Source organism: Anolis carolinensis, unplaced genomic scaffold, assembly GCF_035594765.1.
Source record: "Anolis carolinensis isolate JA03-04 unplaced genomic scaffold, rAnoCar3.1.pri scaffold_12, whole genome shotgun sequence".
NCBI classification, from domain to species: Eukaryota; Metazoa; Chordata; class Lepidosauria; order Squamata; family Dactyloidae; genus Anolis; species Anolis carolinensis.
In genome coordinates this window covers 18,512,987-18,532,506 of record NW_026943823.1, presented here as the reverse complement: position 1 = coordinate 18,532,506, position 19,520 = coordinate 18,512,987, and the positions used below count along the sequence as shown (strand labels likewise).

Here is a 19,520-nt window from a genome sequence, read left to right as displayed (position 1 = left end):
ATGTTAAAGTAAAGGGATGAATAAATTATCTGTTTTTCTTTTAAAATGGAAAGGCACAAAACGCTACGATAAGAAGACGATTCCCTCCACTTCCTGCCCCAAATGGGATAAGGCTCCAAATCATTTTATTTGGATGTCTAGATTTCCTTTTGATTGTGGAGTTCATCCAGGATTTAAAAAACAGCTCTCATCAGATAGAAGTTGGCATTACGAACAGGACCAGATTGGAATCAAGAGGAAAGGAATGAATTATGATATATACAGCAACACCAGATGGTAACTGCTCAACATAATGCAATATTTTGGCTTCTTGAGTGAGAGGGAAACATATAGAAACAGAGCAAAAACACCATCGGAACGCATGACAACATTTCAACCGCGGCCAAGTTGTTGGCTTTTGTGGTTTTTCTCTTTCCGAGCAAAAGAAGCTGGAAACAAGCCATAGTGCTTCCTGCCTTTCCAAAAATAAATTCTAGACGCAAAAACAGAAAAATCTAGATTATATACACATTACCCAGGGTTACATTCACGTACAACAAAGATGTGCCCCAATATTTTGACTTCTAGGTGACTTCCTATTGGGAAAAAGGAGCCCAGAAATAGCCAAAATCATGGCCAACTTTTTCCCAGTCGAGCAAAGCATCTGATCATCTTGGTCTTCCTCAGTTTCTCTTATTCACAGTTGCAATTCCTTTTTTTTAATGTCCTTTTGTGGGAATAATGAACATACGTGTCCGTTTTCTAGAAGAACAAATCTCGTCTTCTGTCATTAGCCGGGAGACCTGGAAAACACAAAAGAATGAAGTGGATAAGGATTTCTTTTATATAAAATAAATTTTTATTAGTACAGTAAAGTCTCACTTATCCAAGCCTCACTTATCCAAGCTTCTGATGCCTCAATTAATGTAATTTTATTGGTATCTTGGCTTATACTGAAGTCAATGTTTTCCCAGTGTTTTATGGTAAAATTAGGTGCCTCGGCTTATATTCGGGTCAGCTTATACTCGAGTATATATATATATATATATATATATATATATATATATATATATATTCAACACTCCTAATCCAACGTTCTGGATTATCCAACGCATTTTTGTAGTCAATGTTTTCAATATAACATGATATTTTGGTGCTAAATTCATAAATACAGTAATTACTACATACAGTAGAGTCTCACTTATCCAAGCTAAACGGGCCGGCAGAAGCTTGGATAAGCGAATATGTTGGGCAGGTGTCGTGTCCGTTTCCTTGCCAAGTTTGGACTGCGTTTCAGATCCATAACGTACAGCCCTAGCCTTGCCTTGAACCCTTGTTCTGGACCTTTACTTCAAGAACTTTCCTGAGATTCTTTGCTCTTATCCCCACTCAAACTGCCATTGAGTTTGAGTGTGTTTCGGTTATTGGATTTATACTTTAGACTCTAATACTGGACATAAGACTATCATTTATTGGACTAATTTTGATCTTTTCCAAAAGGTCAACTGCTTGTCTATCTATTCTGCTTATTTTTGTTTGAATCTTTAATTGCTTTAATAAAGATATTATATTGTTTATTGGCCTTTGTGTTGGTTCCCGGTGTTCACGCTGCCCAGGAGTGTTACACCCTGGATGTTATTAAGATATGAAGCTTTTCTACGGGACGAGCTGGTCTACGTCCTATAGCTTTGCTTCCTAAGTGAGACAGACCCAAAAATGGCTCCCTCCCTCCCAGAGCCCTGAACAAGGGGCAGAATCAAACTTAATGATGATTGACAGGCAGCCTGTCCTATGATTGCAAACATTTGCAGCAAGAAAATAAAGCCGGAGCTTCTGGTACAGCTGTACCAGCACACTCTGGATGTAGATCAAGTACAACTCTTGTAAATCATGGTGAATTCTCCCCAAACCTCTTGTTCAGTTGCTGATCAATTCCGCTGTTAACTGTGTGCCATAGGAAAGGGTAGGAAAGGGTTAAGGGAGAGGTAGTGGGCAGGGTCATGCAAATTAAGGAACCCTGGGGAGTCCACTCTGGAGGGAAAACAGAACATCTAGGATGAAATTGTCCCTGCATGAAAGCCTTCGCTTGGGTGGGGGGCAGAATGGTACACATTTTTTCACTTTTATTATGTCTATAGATAGATGTATTGACAGGGTGTGTTGTTATAATTTTATGTGACTTGTTTATACTTATGTATCATCTTTGATTTGCTGTATGTCATAAGTGCACCTTGGAGTGCCTTTGTAAACCACCCCGGTTTCGGTGGCAGATGGTGGCAAGATGTAAATAAAGTTTATTATTATTATTAATGTTGCCATTGGCCATCTTGATTAGCATTGAATGGCCTTATAGCTTCAAAGCTTAGCTGCTTCCTGCCCGGGGAAACAAAATCTAGCTACAGTAGAGTCTCACTTATCCAACATAAACGGGCCGGCAGAATGTTGGATAAGCAAATATGTTGGATAATAAGGAGGGATTTAGGAAAAGCCTATTAAACATCAAACTAGGTTATGATTTTACCAATTAAGCACCAAAACATCATGTTTTACAACAAATTTGACAGGAAAAGTAGTTCAATACGCAGTAATGCTATGTAGTAATTACTGTATTTACGAATTTAGCACCAAAATATGACGATGTATTGAAAACATTGACTACAAAAATGCGTTGGATAATCCAGAATGTTGGATAAGCGAGTGTTGGAAAAGGGAGACTCTACTGTACCAGTATTTAAAAACTCTAAAATCAGGACAGTAAACCAAGAGCAACACTCAAAAAAACAGGGGAATTCCAGACAGGAAGCAATCAGGTCCAGCTAACACCTCCAAACAGAGGATTCCCACAGGCAAGAAGCAGCCAGGCTTTGAAGTTGCAAGGCTATTCAATGCTACTTAAAGTAGCCAATAGCAACATTCATACGTACCCTAAACAGACAAGAGTCCTTTCTCCCACCCTGGGGATAGATAAACCCCACTTGCCTAGTTTCTAACAGACCTCACAACCTCTGAGGATGCCTGCCATAGATGTGGGCAAAACGTCAGGAGAGAATGCTTCTGGAACATGATCATACAGCCCGGAAAACTCACAGCAAGCCAGTGATTCCGGTCATGAAAGCCATTGTCTCCACATTGTTTCCAACTTAAGGCTATCCCAAGGTAACCCTGTTGTAAGGTTTTCTTGGTAAGATTGATTCATTGATTGTTTATTGTTTAATGACCAGAATCAAGTTGGATTTACATCCAAATGCAGAATTAGAATTGGGCATTGGTAAGACTGATTGATTGATTGATTGTTAATGGCCAGAATCAAGTTGGACTTCCATCTGCATAATTAGAATTGGGCATGTCCATAACAACTGTATCTGAGAAGATGTTCTGACATTACTATGAAAGGGACTGTATTTACACAGTAGAATGAATGCAGTTTGATGCCACTTGAACTGGCATGGCTCGAGGCTATGGAATCATGGAAGTTGCAGTTTGACAAGGTCATTGGTCTTCTTTGCCTCCCCAAACTACACATCCCATGATTCCATAGCATTGAGCCACAGCAGTGTGTCAAACGGTCATAATTCACTGCACCCAGAGCAACCAATGTGCAGCAAAGCAGATGCACCAGAATGAATGCGCACGGCACGGAAAATGGGACCGACACACACAAAATCAACGGACAACAAAAACAAAGCACACCGAAATCAATGCACAAGGAGACTGACACCCAAAGCTGAAAAGTTATCCAAACATCTTAAAAGTTGGGTACAGTGAAATCCAATGAAAGCAACAACAACAACAACAGCAACAACAAGCCCAGCACATTAGGCAATTTCGCCTAAATAGCTCAGTAAGATCCCTCCGGGGTCTTACTCTCCACAAGAAAGTCACACAATCCCTAGTTGTGCTCTGAACTATAACCCTTTGGAGGAGAAACAAACCCGAAGGGCATATTTGTTGTTTGGCATGTTTTCCTTAAGGACACTGTATTTCCAGTTATCATAGAGTCATAAGATTGGAAGCGACTCCACCGACCATCCAGCCCAACCCTAGTTTGCCATGCAGGAAAAGCACAACCAAATCCCTCCCGACAGACGGCCATCCAGCCTCTGCTTAAAAGCCTCCAAAGAAGGAGCTTCCACTGGACTCTGAGGCAGAGAGTTCCGCTACTGAACAGCTCTTCTTACAGCCAGGGAGTTCTTCCTAATATTCAGGTGGGATCTCCTTCCCTGTCATTTGAAGCCATGTCTCCACTGAGTCTTAGTCCTACAGTAGAGTCTCACTTATACAACACTCGCTAATCCAACATTCTGGATTATCCAACGCATTTTTGTAGTCAATGTTTTCAATACATCGTCATATTTTGGTGCTAAATTTATAAATACAGTAATTACAACATAACATTACTGAATGCGTATTGAACAACAGTAGAGTCTCGCTTATCCAACGTAAATGGGCCAGCAGAACATTGGATAAGCGAATATGTTGGATAATAAGGAGAGATTAAGGAAAAGCCTATTAAACATTAAATTAGGTTATGATTTTACAAATTAAGCACCAAAACATCATGTTAGACAACAAATTTGACATAAAAAGTAATTCAATACGCAGTAATGCTGTGTAGTAATTACTGTACTTACGAAATTAGCCCCAAAATATGACGATATATTGAAAACATTGACTACAAAAATGCGTTGGATAATCCAGAACATTGGATAAGCGAGTGTTGGATAAGTGAGACTCTACTGTACTTTTTCTGTCAAATTTGTTGTATAACATGATGTTTTGAAGCTTAATTTTTAAAATCATAACCTAATTTGATGTTTAATAGTCTTTTCCTTAATCCCTCATTATTATCCAACATATTCGCTTATCCAACGTCCTGCAGGCCCATTTATGTTGGATAAGTGAGACTCTACTGTACTAACTATTTGTGCAGTTATGCATACATATATATTGATAATAATATTATAATGTAATATGATATAATACTAATAATAATACAATATAATAATATTAATTATAAATTATATATTACACATAATATTACTAATAATATGGCACTATAGTGCTATAGCCCAATATAGTAATATATAATGCTAGTGTTGTGCTATGCTAATAATACCATATTTTGTATGTACATATGATATTGATAATATTATAATGTAATACGATATAATACTAATAATACAATATAATAATATTAGTTATGTATTATATATTATACATAGTATTACTAATAATATTACAGTATAGGGCTATAGTCCAATATAGTAATATATAATATGCTATGCTAATAATATAATATATTGTATGTATATATAATTTGTAAACCGCGTTGTGTCCCCTTTGGGGTAAGAAGGGATATAAATGTAGTAAGTAAATAGAATAAATAAATGAATACAGTCTACTCTGTGTGTGTGTGTGTGTGTGTGTGGCTTGCAAATATTGTAGGGAAAATGCACACACACAGAGAGAGAGAGAGAGAGAGAGAGAGAGAGAGAGAGAGAGGGATTTGCAAACGTTTCAGGGGGAAATGCATATGTGAAATTAGTATCTATAATTATAGATCTATATCTAGCTCTGCATTGTTTATATAAGCATTGAATGTTTGCCTGTTACTATGTTGGAAGCCAGCCTGAGTCCCCATGGGGAGATAGGGTGGGATCCAAATGAAGCTTTTATTATTATTATTATATATTGACACAACGCCGTTGTATGACACAGCAAACAAGATAGTTATGCTGGATTTTGTTTCACAAAATCACAAGTCGAACACTTCCCAAGTGTCTAGGACTGTGTGATGTATTTTCGGATGATGCGTGCAGATCCCAGTCGGGTGGCCTTTTGCAGTTGGCAGATCGTGATTTTGTCAATGCTATTATTATTATTATTATTATTATTATTATTATTATTATTATTATTGTATGACACAGCAAACAAGATAGTTATGCTGGATTTTGTTTCAAAAAATCACAAGTCGAACACTTCCCAAGTGTCTAGGACTGTGTGATGTATTTTCGGATGATGCGTGCAGATCCCAGCAGGGTGGCCTTTTGCAGTTGGCAGATCGTAATTTTGTCAATGTCTATTGTTTCCAAATGCCGACTGAGATCTTTTGGCACGGCACCCAATGTGCCCATCACCACCGGGACCACCTGCACTGGTTTCTGCCAGAGTCTTTGAAGTTCAATCTTGAGGTCCTGAGTTTTTCCTGTTGTTTTTCGTCAATGTGACTGTCCCCTGGGATGGCAACATCAATGATCCAAACCTTTTTCTTTTCCACAACTGTGATGTCTGGTGTGTTGTGTTCCAGAACTTTGTCAGTCTGGATTCGGAAGTCCCACAGTATCTTTGCGTGCTCATTTTCCAATACTTTTGCAGGTTTGTGATCCCACCAGTTCTTTACTGCTGGGAGATGGTACTTGAGGCATAAGTTCCAATGAATCATTTGGGCCACATAGTTGTGCCTCTGTTTGTAGTCTGTCTGTGCGATTTTCTTACAGCAGATGAGGATATGATCAATGGTTTCGTCGGTTTCCTTGCAGAGTCTGCATTTTGGGTCATCAGCTGATTTTTCGATCTTGGCCTTGATTGCCTTTGTCCTGATGTCTTGCTCCTGGGCTGCAAGGATCAGGCCTTCTGTCTCCTTCTTCAGGGTCCCATTCGTGAGCCAGAGCCAGGTCTTCTCCTTATCAGCTTTTCCTTCAATTTTGTCAAGGAACTTTCCATGCAATGTTTTGTTGTGCCAGCTGCCAGCTCTAGTTTGTAGTGCGGTTTTCTTGTACTGGTTTTTTGTCTGTTGTGTTTTGAGGAGTTTCTGATTTTTGACTTCAATCAAAGCAGATTCTTCACTTTGCTTTACATCTTCTGCCAGGGCATGTTCTTCTTCTTTGACTGCTTGTTTTACTTGCAAGAGTCCTCTGCCACCTGATCTTCTAGGCAGATATAGCCGGTCAACATCACTGCGAGGGTGCAGTGAATGATGAATGGTCATGAGTTTTCTTGTTTTTCTGTCCAAATTGTCCAGTTCCATCTGTGTCCAGTTTATGATGCCAGCAGTATATCTTATGACAGGTATGGCCCAGGTGTTTATTAGGTTATTGTTGATACCATATTGTTTTTGCTGCTCCTACTTTTCCACTTACAGAGCTAGTTTATTGCTTTTCTTTGAAACACAGTAAATATTCAAAAACATTTAACCTACTGATGCCTCGATTAATGAAATTTTATTGGTAACTATTTTTATTTTGAAATTTACCCGTAGCTGCTGCATTTCCCACCCTCGGCTTATACTCGAGTCAATAAGTTATCCCAGTTTGTTTGTGGTAAAATTAGGTGCCTCGGCTTATACTCGGGTCGGCTTATACTCGAGTATATACGGTATATATATATATGTTCCAATGTACATACAAATTCAATTTAAGAACAAACCTACATAACTTGAGGACTGCCTGTAAATGTGTGTGAGAGAGAGAGATCAGACTGCAAAAGGTCCAGCAAACCGGTCTGTACTTACCTCCCGCAGCAGTTAAGCCCTGGCTGATGTTTTGCAATCTGGCCGAGCCGGAAAGACAGGTGGGTCTGGACTCGGTCGGCTCCTGGACAGAAGAGGGGCCTCTGTCTTGTTGGTGCAAGAGGCCCAGCAAGGACCCTTCGTACTTGGCTTCGTGGGCCAGGGGCACGGAAGGCGGGTATCCCGGGGCAGGGGTCCCGCCGGAGGGCACGGGCCACAGCTCCATGGCCGGAGGAGGGCCGGCCCGCAGGACGGGAGACGGGAAGGGGTCAGCGCTGGCCAAAGCGGATGGACTCTCGCTCAGAGGAGGAAGCGGCCCCGGGTAGGGCTTGGCCCATTGCGGTGAATAGCTCCACTGCTGGGCCTGAGGCAGGTGGCTCTCTGTCCATGGAAATAAAAACAAAGGGCGAGATCAGGGGTGAATACATGAATTCATGTCTTCAACACTGGAACATTGGTTGGGTTGCTGACCTGAAGGCTGCCAGGTTCGAATCCCACCCGGGGAGAGCGCGGATGAGTTCCCTCTGTCAGCTCCAGCTCCATGCAGGGACATGAGAGAAGCCTCCCACAAGGATGGTAAAAGCATCAAACATCCAGGCGTTCCCTGGGCAACGTCCTTGCAGACGGCCAATTCTCTCACTCCAGAAGCATCTCCAGTTGCTCCAGACACACAAAAAAAAAGTCTTCAACAATTGTCTTTAATGTTTTACATGGTCTCAATAACATCCTTTTAATCTATCTATATATATAAAAGAGTGATGGCATCACGGCAGCGGACAAAACAACAAAAGTAAAAACCCCACAACCTCGAAAATTGACAGCACAACCCCTCATCCATGCCTCTAGGTTGATACAACAAAAAGAAAAGAAAAATAAAGTCCTAATTAGAGGGAAAGTAATAATTGTTTTTATCCAATTGCTGCCAGTTAGAAGGCTAAGCTCCACTCACTTGGTCTCCTAGCAACCCACTCAGCCCAGGGGACCCTTTACCTTAACTACCACCAATTCCTCAATACTTTATTTCCCATACCACCATACTTCGCCACAGCAACGCGTGGCTGGGCACAGCTAGTATATATATAAAAGAGTGATGGCATCACGGCGACCCACAAAACAACAAAACTACAGGCCCCCCAACCTTGAAATTTGACAACACAACCCATCATCCATGCCTCTAGGTTGATACAACAAAAAGAAAAGAAAAATAAAGTCCTAATTAGAGGGAAAGTAATAATTGTTTTTATCCAATTGCTGCCAGTTAGAAGGCTAAGCTCCACTCACTTGGTCTCCTAGCAACCCACTCAGCCCAGGGGACCCTTTACCTTAACTACCACCAATTCCTCAATACTTTATTTCCCATACCACCATACTTCGCCACAGCAACGCGTGGCTGGGCACAGCTAGTATATATATAAAAGAGTGATGGCATCACGGCGACCCACAAAACAACAAAACTACAGGCCCCCCAACCTTGAAATTTGACAACACAACCCATCATCCATGCCTCTAGGTTGATACAACAAAAAGAAAAGAAAAATAAAGTCCTAATTAGAGGGAGAGCAATAATTGCTTTTATCCAATTGCTGCCAGTTAGAAGGCTAAGCTCCTCCAACTTGGTCTCCTAGCAACCCAATAAAAAAATAATAAAAAAACACTAAAAAATAATTAAAAATGCTAAAAAAATTAATACAATAAAATACTATAATAACAGAATATAACTAAAAATAATACAAGAAAACAGTAAAATATAATAAATAAAAAGATAACTTACAATAAAATTAATTAAAAAATACAAATAACGTCAAATAAAAATTACACAACAATTTTTAACCAATACCACCACCACTTTGCCACAGCAACGCATGGCCGGGCACAGCTAGTAATCTATATATATAGAAGAGTGATGGCATCAGGGCAGCGGACAAAACAACAAAACTACAGGCCCCCCCAACCTCGAAGTTTGACAACACAACCCATCATCCACGCCTCTAGATTGATACAACAAAAAGAAAAGAAAAATAAAGTCCTAATTAGAGGGAGAGGAGTAATAGTTTTTATCCAATTGCTGCCAGTTAGAAGACAACGCCACAGCAACGCGTGGCCGGGCACAGCAAGTATATATATAATAACATCCTTCCTGCTTCTTGGCAGGGGGTTGGACTGGATGGCCCATGAGGTCTCTTCCAACTCTACTATTCTATGATTCTATGATTCTACTGTGGAAAACACAATAAAGTAAAGGTAAAGGTTTCCCCTGACATTAAGTCCAGTCATGTCTGACTCTGGGGGTTGGTGCTCATCTCCATTTCGAAGCTGAAGAGCCGGCGTTGTCTGTAGACACCTCCAAGGTCATGTGTTCACTGGCATGAATGCATGGAGCGCATTCCCAAGGGAGCCATACCTATTGATCTACTCACCTTGGCATATTTTCGAACTGCTAGATTGGCAGTAGCTGGAGCTAACAGCGGGTGCTCACTCCACTCCCAGGATTTGAACCTGGGACCTTTTGGTCAGCAGGTCCAGCAGCTCAGTGGTTTAACACACTTCACCACCGGGGCTCCTGGAAAACATAATATCTATATCTATATTTTCCAGGGGCCCCTGGTGGCACACCGCTACCTTCCTAATGGAGCGGTACCAGTTGATCTGAATGGCCTTGCAGCTTCAAAGCGTGGCTGCTTCCTGCTTGGGGGAATCCTTTGTTGGAAGATATTAGCTGGCCCTGATTGTTTCCTGTCTTCAATTCCCCTGCTTTCTGAGCTAGCGCCTTCCAACAAAGTATTTCCCCCAGGCAGGAAGCAGCCAGGCTCTGAAGCTGCAAGGCCATTCAGTGCTAATCAAGGTGGCCCTTTGCAACATTCACACTTGCCTCCAACAGACAAGAGTTCTTTCTCCCACCCTGGACATCATTCCACAGATATAGAAACCCCACTCGCCAAGTTTCCAACAGACCTCCCAACCTCCAAGAATGCCTGCCATAGATGTGGGCACAATGTCAGGAGAGAATGTGTCGTCGAAGGCTTTCATGGCCGGGATCACAGGGTTGTTGTATGTCTTTCGGGCTGTGTGGCCATGTTCCAGAAGCATTCTCTCCTGACGTTTCGCCCACATCTATGGCAGGCATCCTCAGAGGTTGCCTGCCATAGATGTGGGCGAAACGTCAGGAGAGAATGCTTCTGGAACATGGCCACACAGCCCGAAAGACATACAACAACTCAGGAGAGAATGTTTCTGGAATATGGCCATACAGCCCGGAAAACTCACAGCAACCCAGTAATTCTGGCCTTTGACAACACATTATTATTATTATTATTATTATTATTATTATTATTATTATTATTATTATACAACATTATCTGTTACTGTAACCTTGCTGGTTTTAATTCTATGTTTTATTAAGTGTGTTTTTATTTTATAGGTTAATGTTTAGATTATATAATTGGTGCATATTTTTGTCTATTGATGTATTGTATACTGTTATTGTTTTTATTTGATATTTCTGTGAGCTGCCCCGAGTCCCCTTTGGGGGAGATGGAGGCGGTATATAAATAAACTTATTATTATTGTTGTTGTTGTTGTTGTTGTTGTTGTATGACACAGCAAACAAGATAGTTATGCTGGATTTCGTATCACAAAACCACAAGTCGAACACTTCCCAAGTGTCTAGGACTGTGTGATGTATTTTCGGATGATGCGCGCAGATCCCAGCAGGGTGGCCTTCTGCAGTTGGCAGATTGTAATTTTGTCAATGCCTATTGTTTCCAAACGCTGGCTGAGATCTTTTGGCATGGCACCCAATGTGCCGATCACCACCGGGACCACATGCACTGGTTTCTGCCAGAGTCTTTGAAGTTCAGTCTTGAGGTCCTGATAGCGGCTGAGTTTTTCCTGTTGTTTTTCATCAATGCAACTGTCACCTGGGATGGCAACATCAATGATCCAAACCTTGTTCTTTTCCACAACTGTGATGTCTGGTGTGTTGTGTTCCAGAACTTTGTCAGTCTGGATTTGGAAGTCCCACAGTATCTTTGCGTGCTCATTTTCCAATACTTTTGCAGGTTTGTGATCCCACCAGTTCTTTACTGCTGGGAGATGGTACTTGAGGCATAAGTTCCAATGAATCATTTGGGCCACATAGTTGTGCCTCTGTTTGTAGTCTGTCTGTGCGATTTTCTTACAGCAGCTGAGGATATGACCAATGGTTTTGTCGGTTTCCTTGCACAGTCTGCATTTTGGGTCATCAGCTGATTTTTCGATCTTGACCTGAATTGCCTTTGTTCTGATGGCTTGCTCCTGGGCTGCAAGAATCAGGCCTTCTGTCTCTTCTTCTCTCAGGCAGAAACCAGAGTCTTTTGTTGTTGTTATTATTATTATTATTATTATTATTATTATTATTATTATTATTATTATGTTTAATCAGGGCTAAGAGAACGGGAGGGTATGCAAGTGACCTGCCCCTGATTCCCAGGGAAAAGCTCACCTGTTTTGACCATGACGTCTCCTCCTCCTCCTCCGTTGCCTTTTCTGCTCAAATCCTGGGGGATTTTGGTCGAACTCAGGGCCCGAGAGAAGTGTTCGTCCACCACGCTGTTAATGTCTCCCTGGAAGTAAGTGAAGACGACATATTGGGCTCCCCACTCGGTCTTCACCGGCTGCTTGCTCTTGCTCAGCTTGGCATCATTCTCCTTCCTGTCCTCCATCACCTTGAACCAGTTTTGCCCCTGTCTGTGCCTAAAAATAATATATAATAATAATAATTTTATTTTTGTATGCCGCCTCCATCTCCCCAACGGCGCCACAGAGCGGCTCACACGGGGGCAAGCCCAATAAAATCATATAATATCATAAAATCAACAGCTGAGACATCAAAGAATGCATTTGAAAACAAATTAAACAAGTAATTAAAATAGACATACTGTATATACTCAAGTATAAGCCTAGTTTTTCATCCCTTTTTTTAAGACTGAAAAAGCCCCCCTCGGCTTATACTCGGGTGAGGGTCCTGGTTGGCTTCTATTTGGGTCAGCTTATACTCGAGAATATATGGTACATTTATTATTTTTCTCTATTATTGTTGCTACTATTACATTTATTTTACTCTATTTTTATTATCCACTTCACTTCACTTCACTTTACTTTATTTCTTAATTAGTCACTCTCCACCAGAGTGCGCCGAGCGACTTATAATTTAAAATATCATTCCACAATATAAAAACATTCAAAATAAAAAAATTCAACAGTGACTATTTGGCAATTATTATTATTATTATTATTATTATTATTATTATTATTATTATTATTACATTTATTATTTCACTCTGATCTTATTATTATTGCATTTATTATTTTACTCTATTTATTATTGTATTATTTTCCTGTATTTATTATTATTATTATAATAACATGTATTATTTTACTCTATTGTTATTAAAAGGATATATAAGCACATTTACAATGAAGAAGATGAGAATAATTATTTGATCAGAGTTGGGCAGTCTTATCTTAAATTTGAGCTTTATGTAAATATTCAAAAACATTTAACTTAATGATACCTCAATTAATGTAATTTTATTGGTACAGTAGAGTCTCACTTATCCAACCTCGTTTATCCAATGTTCTGAATTATCCAACGCATTTTTGTAGTCAATGTTTTCAATATATCGTGATATTTGGGTGCTAAATTCGTAAATACAGTAATAACAACATAACATTACTGCGCATTGAACTACTTTTTCTGTCCAATTTGTTGTATTTTATGTAGTTTAATCCGTAGTAATGTTATGTTGTAATTACTATATTTACAAATTTAGCACCAAAAAATCATGATATATTGAAAACATTGACTACAAAAATGGCTTGGATAATCCAGAAGCTTGGATAAGCAGGTGAGACTCTACTGTACTTTTTCTGTCAAATTTGTTGTATGACATGATGTTTTGATGCTTAATTTGTAAAATCATAACCTAATTTGATGTTTAATAGGCTTTTCCTTAATCCCTCCTTATTATCCAACATATTCGCTTATCCAACATTCTGCCAGCCTGTTTATGTTGGATAAGTGAGACTTTACTGTAATATTAATATTAATAATAATAATAATATATATAATAATATTATATACAATATTATTATTATTATGAAATATTATTTTGTAATACAATATAATACTAATAATACAATATAATAATATGAATTATATATTATATATTACATGTAATATTATTAATAATATTACAATATATAGATCTAGTACAATATGGTAATTCACTACCAGTATTGTGCTATGCTAAAAATATAATATTGTATGTAAATTTAATTTGTAAGCTGCTCTGAGTCCGCTTCGGGGTGAGAAGGGCGGGATATAAATGTACTAACTAAATAAATAAACTATGATATTTTTTCCCAAACTTGGGTCCTAATGAAAATAAATAAATAAATATGTAGCTTGGTGAGGCACAGAAATTTGGCACCGAACATTAAAGATCTCGTAAAGCTACCATTCCGTAATATTGAACCATGGAAGTTCAATGCTGTCATTAGTTCAACAATGTAGAGTTGCACATTTGGCTGAGAGATTTGGTGAACGGCATTCCAAGGAGTTGGAAGAGACCTCGTGGGCCATTGAGTCCAATCACGTTCTGCCAAGAAGCAGGAAAAGTGCATTCAAAGCACCCCCGACAGATGGCCATCCAGCCTCTGTTTCAAAGCTTCCACCACACTCCGGGGCAGAGAGTTCCACTGCTGAACAGCTCTCACAGTGATGAAGTTTTTCCTAAAGTTCAAGTGCAATCTCCTTTCCATGATAGGACTTCAAAACCAAGGAGGCCTTTGAGCTTGGAGACCCAGAAAACCATGCCAATCCTGAACAACATCATCTCCGAGAGAACTTGGAGGCAACAAGGCAATGGTCCACATGACGTACCCTGTTTCCCCAAAATAAGACATCAACAGAAAATAAGACCTAGTAGAGGTTTTGCTGAACTGCTAAGTATAAGGCCTCCCCCGAAAGTAAGACCTAGCAAAGTTTTTGTTTGGAAGCATGCAGGATCGGTAAATGTACATACCATAGATGGTTGTACATGGAAATAAAGGTAGTAACAAGAAATAATAATATTATAATAACTTTATTCTTGTATCCCACCTCCATCTCCCAGAAGGGACAAGCCCAACAACAACATAAATTTACATACGAACAGAAATTTAAAACAATAATTTAAAAACAGTATAGCAATCTATATATATAAAAGGGTAATGACATTTCGGCCTGGGACATAACAACAAAACTACACATCCCAGAAACACTAAACTTGGCAGCACAACCCCTCATCCATGCCTCTACGTTCATACAACAAAAAGAAAATAAATATAAAGTCCTAATTAGAGGGAGAGGAATAATTGTTTTTATCCAATTGCTGCCAGTTAGAAGGCTAAGCTCCGCCCACTTGGTCTCCTTGCAACCCACTCAGCCCAGGGGACAGGCAGAGTTAGGCCTCACTTAGGCCTCTTCCACACTGCCAAAAGATACAGATTATCTGATTTTAACTGGATTATATGGCAGTGTAGACTCAAGGCCCTTCCACACAGCTATATAACCCATTTATAATCTTATATTATTTGCTTTGAACTGGATTATCTTCAGTCCACACTGCCATATAATCCACTTCAGTGTGCATTTTATACAGCTGTGTAGAAGGGGCCTCATACTTCGCCACAGCAACGCATGGCCGGGCACAGCTAGTAAAATACAGTAGAGTCTCACTTATCCAACACTCGCTTATCCAACATTCTGGATTATCCAACGCATTTTTGTAGTCGATGTTTTCAATAAATCGTGATATTTTGGTGCTAAATTCATAAATACAGTAATTACTACATAGCATTATTTCATATTGAACTACTTTTTCTATCAAATTTGTTGTAAAGCATGATGTTTTGGTGCTTAATTTGTAAAATCATAACCTAATTTGATGTTTAATCGGCTTTTCCTTAATCTCTCCTTATTATCCAACATATTCCCTTATCCAACGTTCTGCCTGCCCGTTTACGTTGGATAAGTAAGACTCTACTGTATAATATAGAAATTCTTGAAAGGATTCACAGTTTGGTTATGCTAGTTTGTGATGACAACTACTGTACAGTAGATAATGAATTTTTCATTTTTTTAAAAATTCAACCATAAATGTGGAAAAATAAGACATCCCCTGAAAATAAGACATCCCCTAGCACATCTTTGGGAGCAAAAATTAATATAAGACACTGTCTTATCTTCGGGAAAACAGGGCGGGAGCATTAGGAGTGTTTCTTCCAAGTAATTATTGTCCTAATTTCCCGACGGGCGAGAGATAAAAAATAAATGCTTCCACCGAAAGCTATTAGGCAGGAGCAGAATCAATTGCTACAACATTGTTCTTCATCTTACCCATCTTCCTTGTTGTGTTCTTCTTCCATCCCATTTCATCTACACCAGGCATGGGCAAACTTTGGCCCTCCAGGTGTTTTGGACTCCAACTCCCACAATTCCTAACAGCCTACCGGCTGTTAGGAATTGTGGGAGTTGGAGTCCAAAACACCTGGAGGGCCAAAGTTTGCCTTTGCTGATCTACACTGTAGAATAAGTACGCTCAAGCTCATTGACCCAGATATTGACATCAACCCACCTTTTATCCAAAACTCAGCTCTGTCTCCCAGGCCTAGTAATGTCCCAGCTTCTGCCCGGCTGCCTCGGAGAGCGTGGGGTTCATGCCGCGGCCTGGCCACCCTCCGTCCGTCCGTCCGTCCGTCCTGCCAGGCCGGCGTGTCGCATCCGTCCAAAGGGTGTGCGATTGGTGCGCTTCCAGCGACAGGGAGCCAGCAAGGCGTATCCGTCAGCCTCGCTGGTAGGAATGCGTGCAATGCACCCCGGCGAGTCCACCGGGTTTGGAGGTTTCAGGAACGAGGAAAATGAGAGGGTTTGTTTGGTGTGTTTCTCAAAGGCAACAACTCTCGCAAGGCACCGATTGCATTGTCAGGGGTCAGAGAGCAAGTCCTCGGAAGAGAGAGACGGAGACGATTTGGAGAGCATCTCCTTGATAGAATCCACACACTTCCATTGCCCAGGGCTCAATGCTATGCAATCAGGAGAGTTGTCGTTGGCACACTTTGGTTAAACCACAGCATCCACGATTCCATAGCATGAGCTCTTCCAAAAGGCCTTCGAGGATTAATCTTTGTAGGTTGATTCATCTGCCCACTCAACAATAGGATGCCTGGCCATCATTACTTGCACTTCATTGATTACTAGCTGTGCCCGGCCACGCGTTGCTGTGGCAAAGTGGTGGTGGTACTGGTTAAAAATTATTGTGTAATTTTTATTTGACGTTATTTGTATTTTTAATTAATTTTATTGTAAGTTATCTTTTTATTTATTATAATTTATTATTTTCTTGTATTATTTTTCGTTATTTTCTGTTATTATAATATTTTATTGTATTAATTTTTAGTGTTTTTTATTATTTTTTATTGGGTTGCTAGGAGACCAAGTTGGAGGAGCTTAGCCTTCTAACTGGCAGCAATTGGATAAAAGCAATTATTCCTCTCCCTCTAATTAGGACTTTATTTTTCTTTTCTTTTTGTTGTATCAACCTAGAGGCGTGGATGATGGGTTGTGTTGTCAAATGTCGAGGTTGGGGGGCCTGTAGTTTTGTTGTTTTGTGGGTCGCCGTGATGCCATCACTCTTTTATATATATAGACTAGCTGTGCCCAGCCACGCGTTGCTGTGGCGAAGTCTGGTGGTATGGGAAATAAAATATTGAGGAATTGGTGGTAGTTAAGGTCAAGGGTAAAGGTTTTACCTTACATTAAGTCCATTATAAATGGGTTATATTGCTGTGTGGAAGGGCCTTGAGTCTACACTGCCATATAATCCAGTTAAAATCAGATAATCTGTATTTTATAGGCAGTGTGGAAGAGGCCTAAGTGAGGCCTAACTCTGCCTGTCCCCTGGGCTGAGTGGGTTGCTAGGAGACCAAGTGGGCGGAGCTTAGCCTTCTAACTGGCAGCAATGGGATAAAAACAATTATTCCTCTCCCTCTAATTAGGACTTTATTTTTCTTTTCTTTTTGTTGTATGAACATAGAGGCATGGATGAGGGGTTGTGCTGCCAAGTTTATTATTTCTGGGATGTGTAGTTGTGTTGTTTTGTCCTAGGCCGAAATTTCATTACCCTTTTATATATATAGATTTTAGCCATGAAACTACCTCTCCCATGTGATGTCTTTCTGCACTTTGGCCCAGATCTGTTTTAGCTTCCCGTTTTTAATATTTTATTGATATATTGATTTTTATGACTGTTTTACTGACGCTGATGTCTTATCAATGTGAAAAATTGTTTTTATTGTTTTATCGCTGTTATTGTATTTTTATGTCGGGCATGGCCCCATTTAAGCCGCACTGAGTCCCTCCGGGGAGATGGGGTGGGGTATAAAAATAAAGTTATTATTATTATTATTATTATTATTATTATTATTATTATTATTGACACAACGACGTTGTATGACACAGCAAACAAGATAGACATGCTGGATTTCGTTTCACAAACCACAAGTCGAACACTTCCCAAGTGTCTAGGACTGTGTGATGTCTTTTCGGATGATGCGTGCAGATCCCAGCAGGGTGGCCTTTTGCAGTTGGCAGATCGTAATTTTGTCAATGTCTATTGTTTCCAAATGCCGGCTGAGATCTTTTGGCACGGCACCCAATGTGCCCATCACCACCGGGACCACCTGCACTGGTTTCTGCCAGAGTCTTTGAAGTTCAATTTTGAGGTCCTGATAGCGGCTGAGTTTTTCCTGTTGTTTTTCGTCAATGCGACTGTCACCTGGGATGGCAACATCAATGATCCACACCTTGTTCTTTTCCACAACTGTCTGGAATTCTGTCTGGAAGTCTGGATTCGGAAGTCCCACAGTATCTTTGCGTGCTCATTTTCCAATACTTTTGCAGGTTTGTGATCCCACCAGTTCTTTACTGCTGGGAGGTGGTACTTAAGGCATAAGTTCCAATGAATCATTTGGGCCACATAGTTGTGCCTCTGTTTGTAGTCTGTCTGTGCAATTTTCTTACAGTAGCTGAGGATATGATCAATGGTTTCGTCGGTTTCCTTGCACAGTCTGCATTTTGGGTCATCAGCTGATTTTTCGATCTTGGCCTGAATTGCCTTTGTTCTGATGTCTTGCTCCTGGGCTGCAAGGATCAGGCCTTCTGTCTCCTTCTTCAGGGTCCCATTCGTGAGCCAGAGCCAGGTCTTCTCCTTGTCAGCTTTGCCTTCAATTTTGTCAAGGAACTTTCCATGCAATGTTTTGTTGTGCCAGCTGTCAGCTCTAGTTTGTAGTGCGGTTTTCTTGTACTGGTTTTTTGTCTGCTGTGCTTTGAGGAGTTTCTGATTTTTGACTTCAATCAAAGCAGGTTCTTCACTTTGCTTTACATATTCTGCCAGGGCAGCATTGTTATTATTATTATTATTATTATGAGCCACAGCGCTTAATGTGAGATCAAGTTGCACTCATTCTACAGTGTAGATCAGGCACAGGCAAACTTTGGCCCTTCAGGTGTTTTGGACTACAACTACAATTCCTAACAACTGGTATTGAGCAATAGAAGCAGCACTTACTGTAAAAATGAAACCAGGATGAATAATGGACAGACCTGGATTACGATTTGTAATGCGCTCTTGAATGTATATTTATATGGATGTTTTAACTAATGCTATCTATTTTAACAGAGTGTGTTAAGCGCTGAGCTGCTGAACTTGCAGACCGAAAGGTCCCAGGTTCAAATCCCGGGAACGGAGTGAGCATCCACTATTAGCCACAGCTTCTGCCAACCTAGCAGTTCTAATCCATGTTGCCATTTTGATTAGGGAGTTCTGGAAGTTATAGTGTAAAAAAAACAAGTTTCCCCAAGATCTGTGTCAAATCATGGTTTTTGCCTTCTAAAATGATAAACCCAAGTTGGAATAAGTTACTAAAGGTAATGGAAAATAAATTCAGGATAATT

At 40.1% G+C, this 19,520-nt stretch overlaps 1 protein-coding gene across 1 annotated transcript; it reads right to left on the bottom strand.

The window, feature by feature from the left end:
* On the bottom strand, positions 1–19,426 carry vgll1 (vestigial like family member 1). The gene is made up of 4 exons (XM_062963689.1): positions 16,144–19,426; positions 11,967–12,217; positions 7,490–7,867; positions 1–782 (listed from the first exon to the last, which is right to left on the bottom strand). Exons 2-4 carry the CDS (start codon positions 12,184–12,186, stop codon positions 742–744), a joined length of 639 nt encoding a protein of 212 aa, XP_062819759.1. The 5' UTR covers positions 12,187–12,217; positions 16,144–19,426; the 3' UTR covers positions 1–741.
* Between the last annotated feature and the right edge of the window lie 94 nt (positions 19,427–19,520).

Bases quoted from the DNA above. Each gene is read 5' to 3' on its own strand.
- vgll1 (XM_062963689.1), bottom strand. From the start codon at position 12,186: ATGGAGGACAGGAAGGAGAATGATGCCAAGCTGAGCAAGAGCAAGCAG. The intron at 7,868-11,966 runs GTGAGCTTTTCC...TTCCATGGACAG, and splicing joins AGACGTCATGGTCAAAACAG to AGAGCCACCTGCCTCAGGCC. The intron at 783-7,489 runs GTAAGTACAGAC...TGTGTTTTCCAG, and splicing joins GGGCTTAACTGCTGCGGGAG to GTCTCCCGGCTAATGACAGA.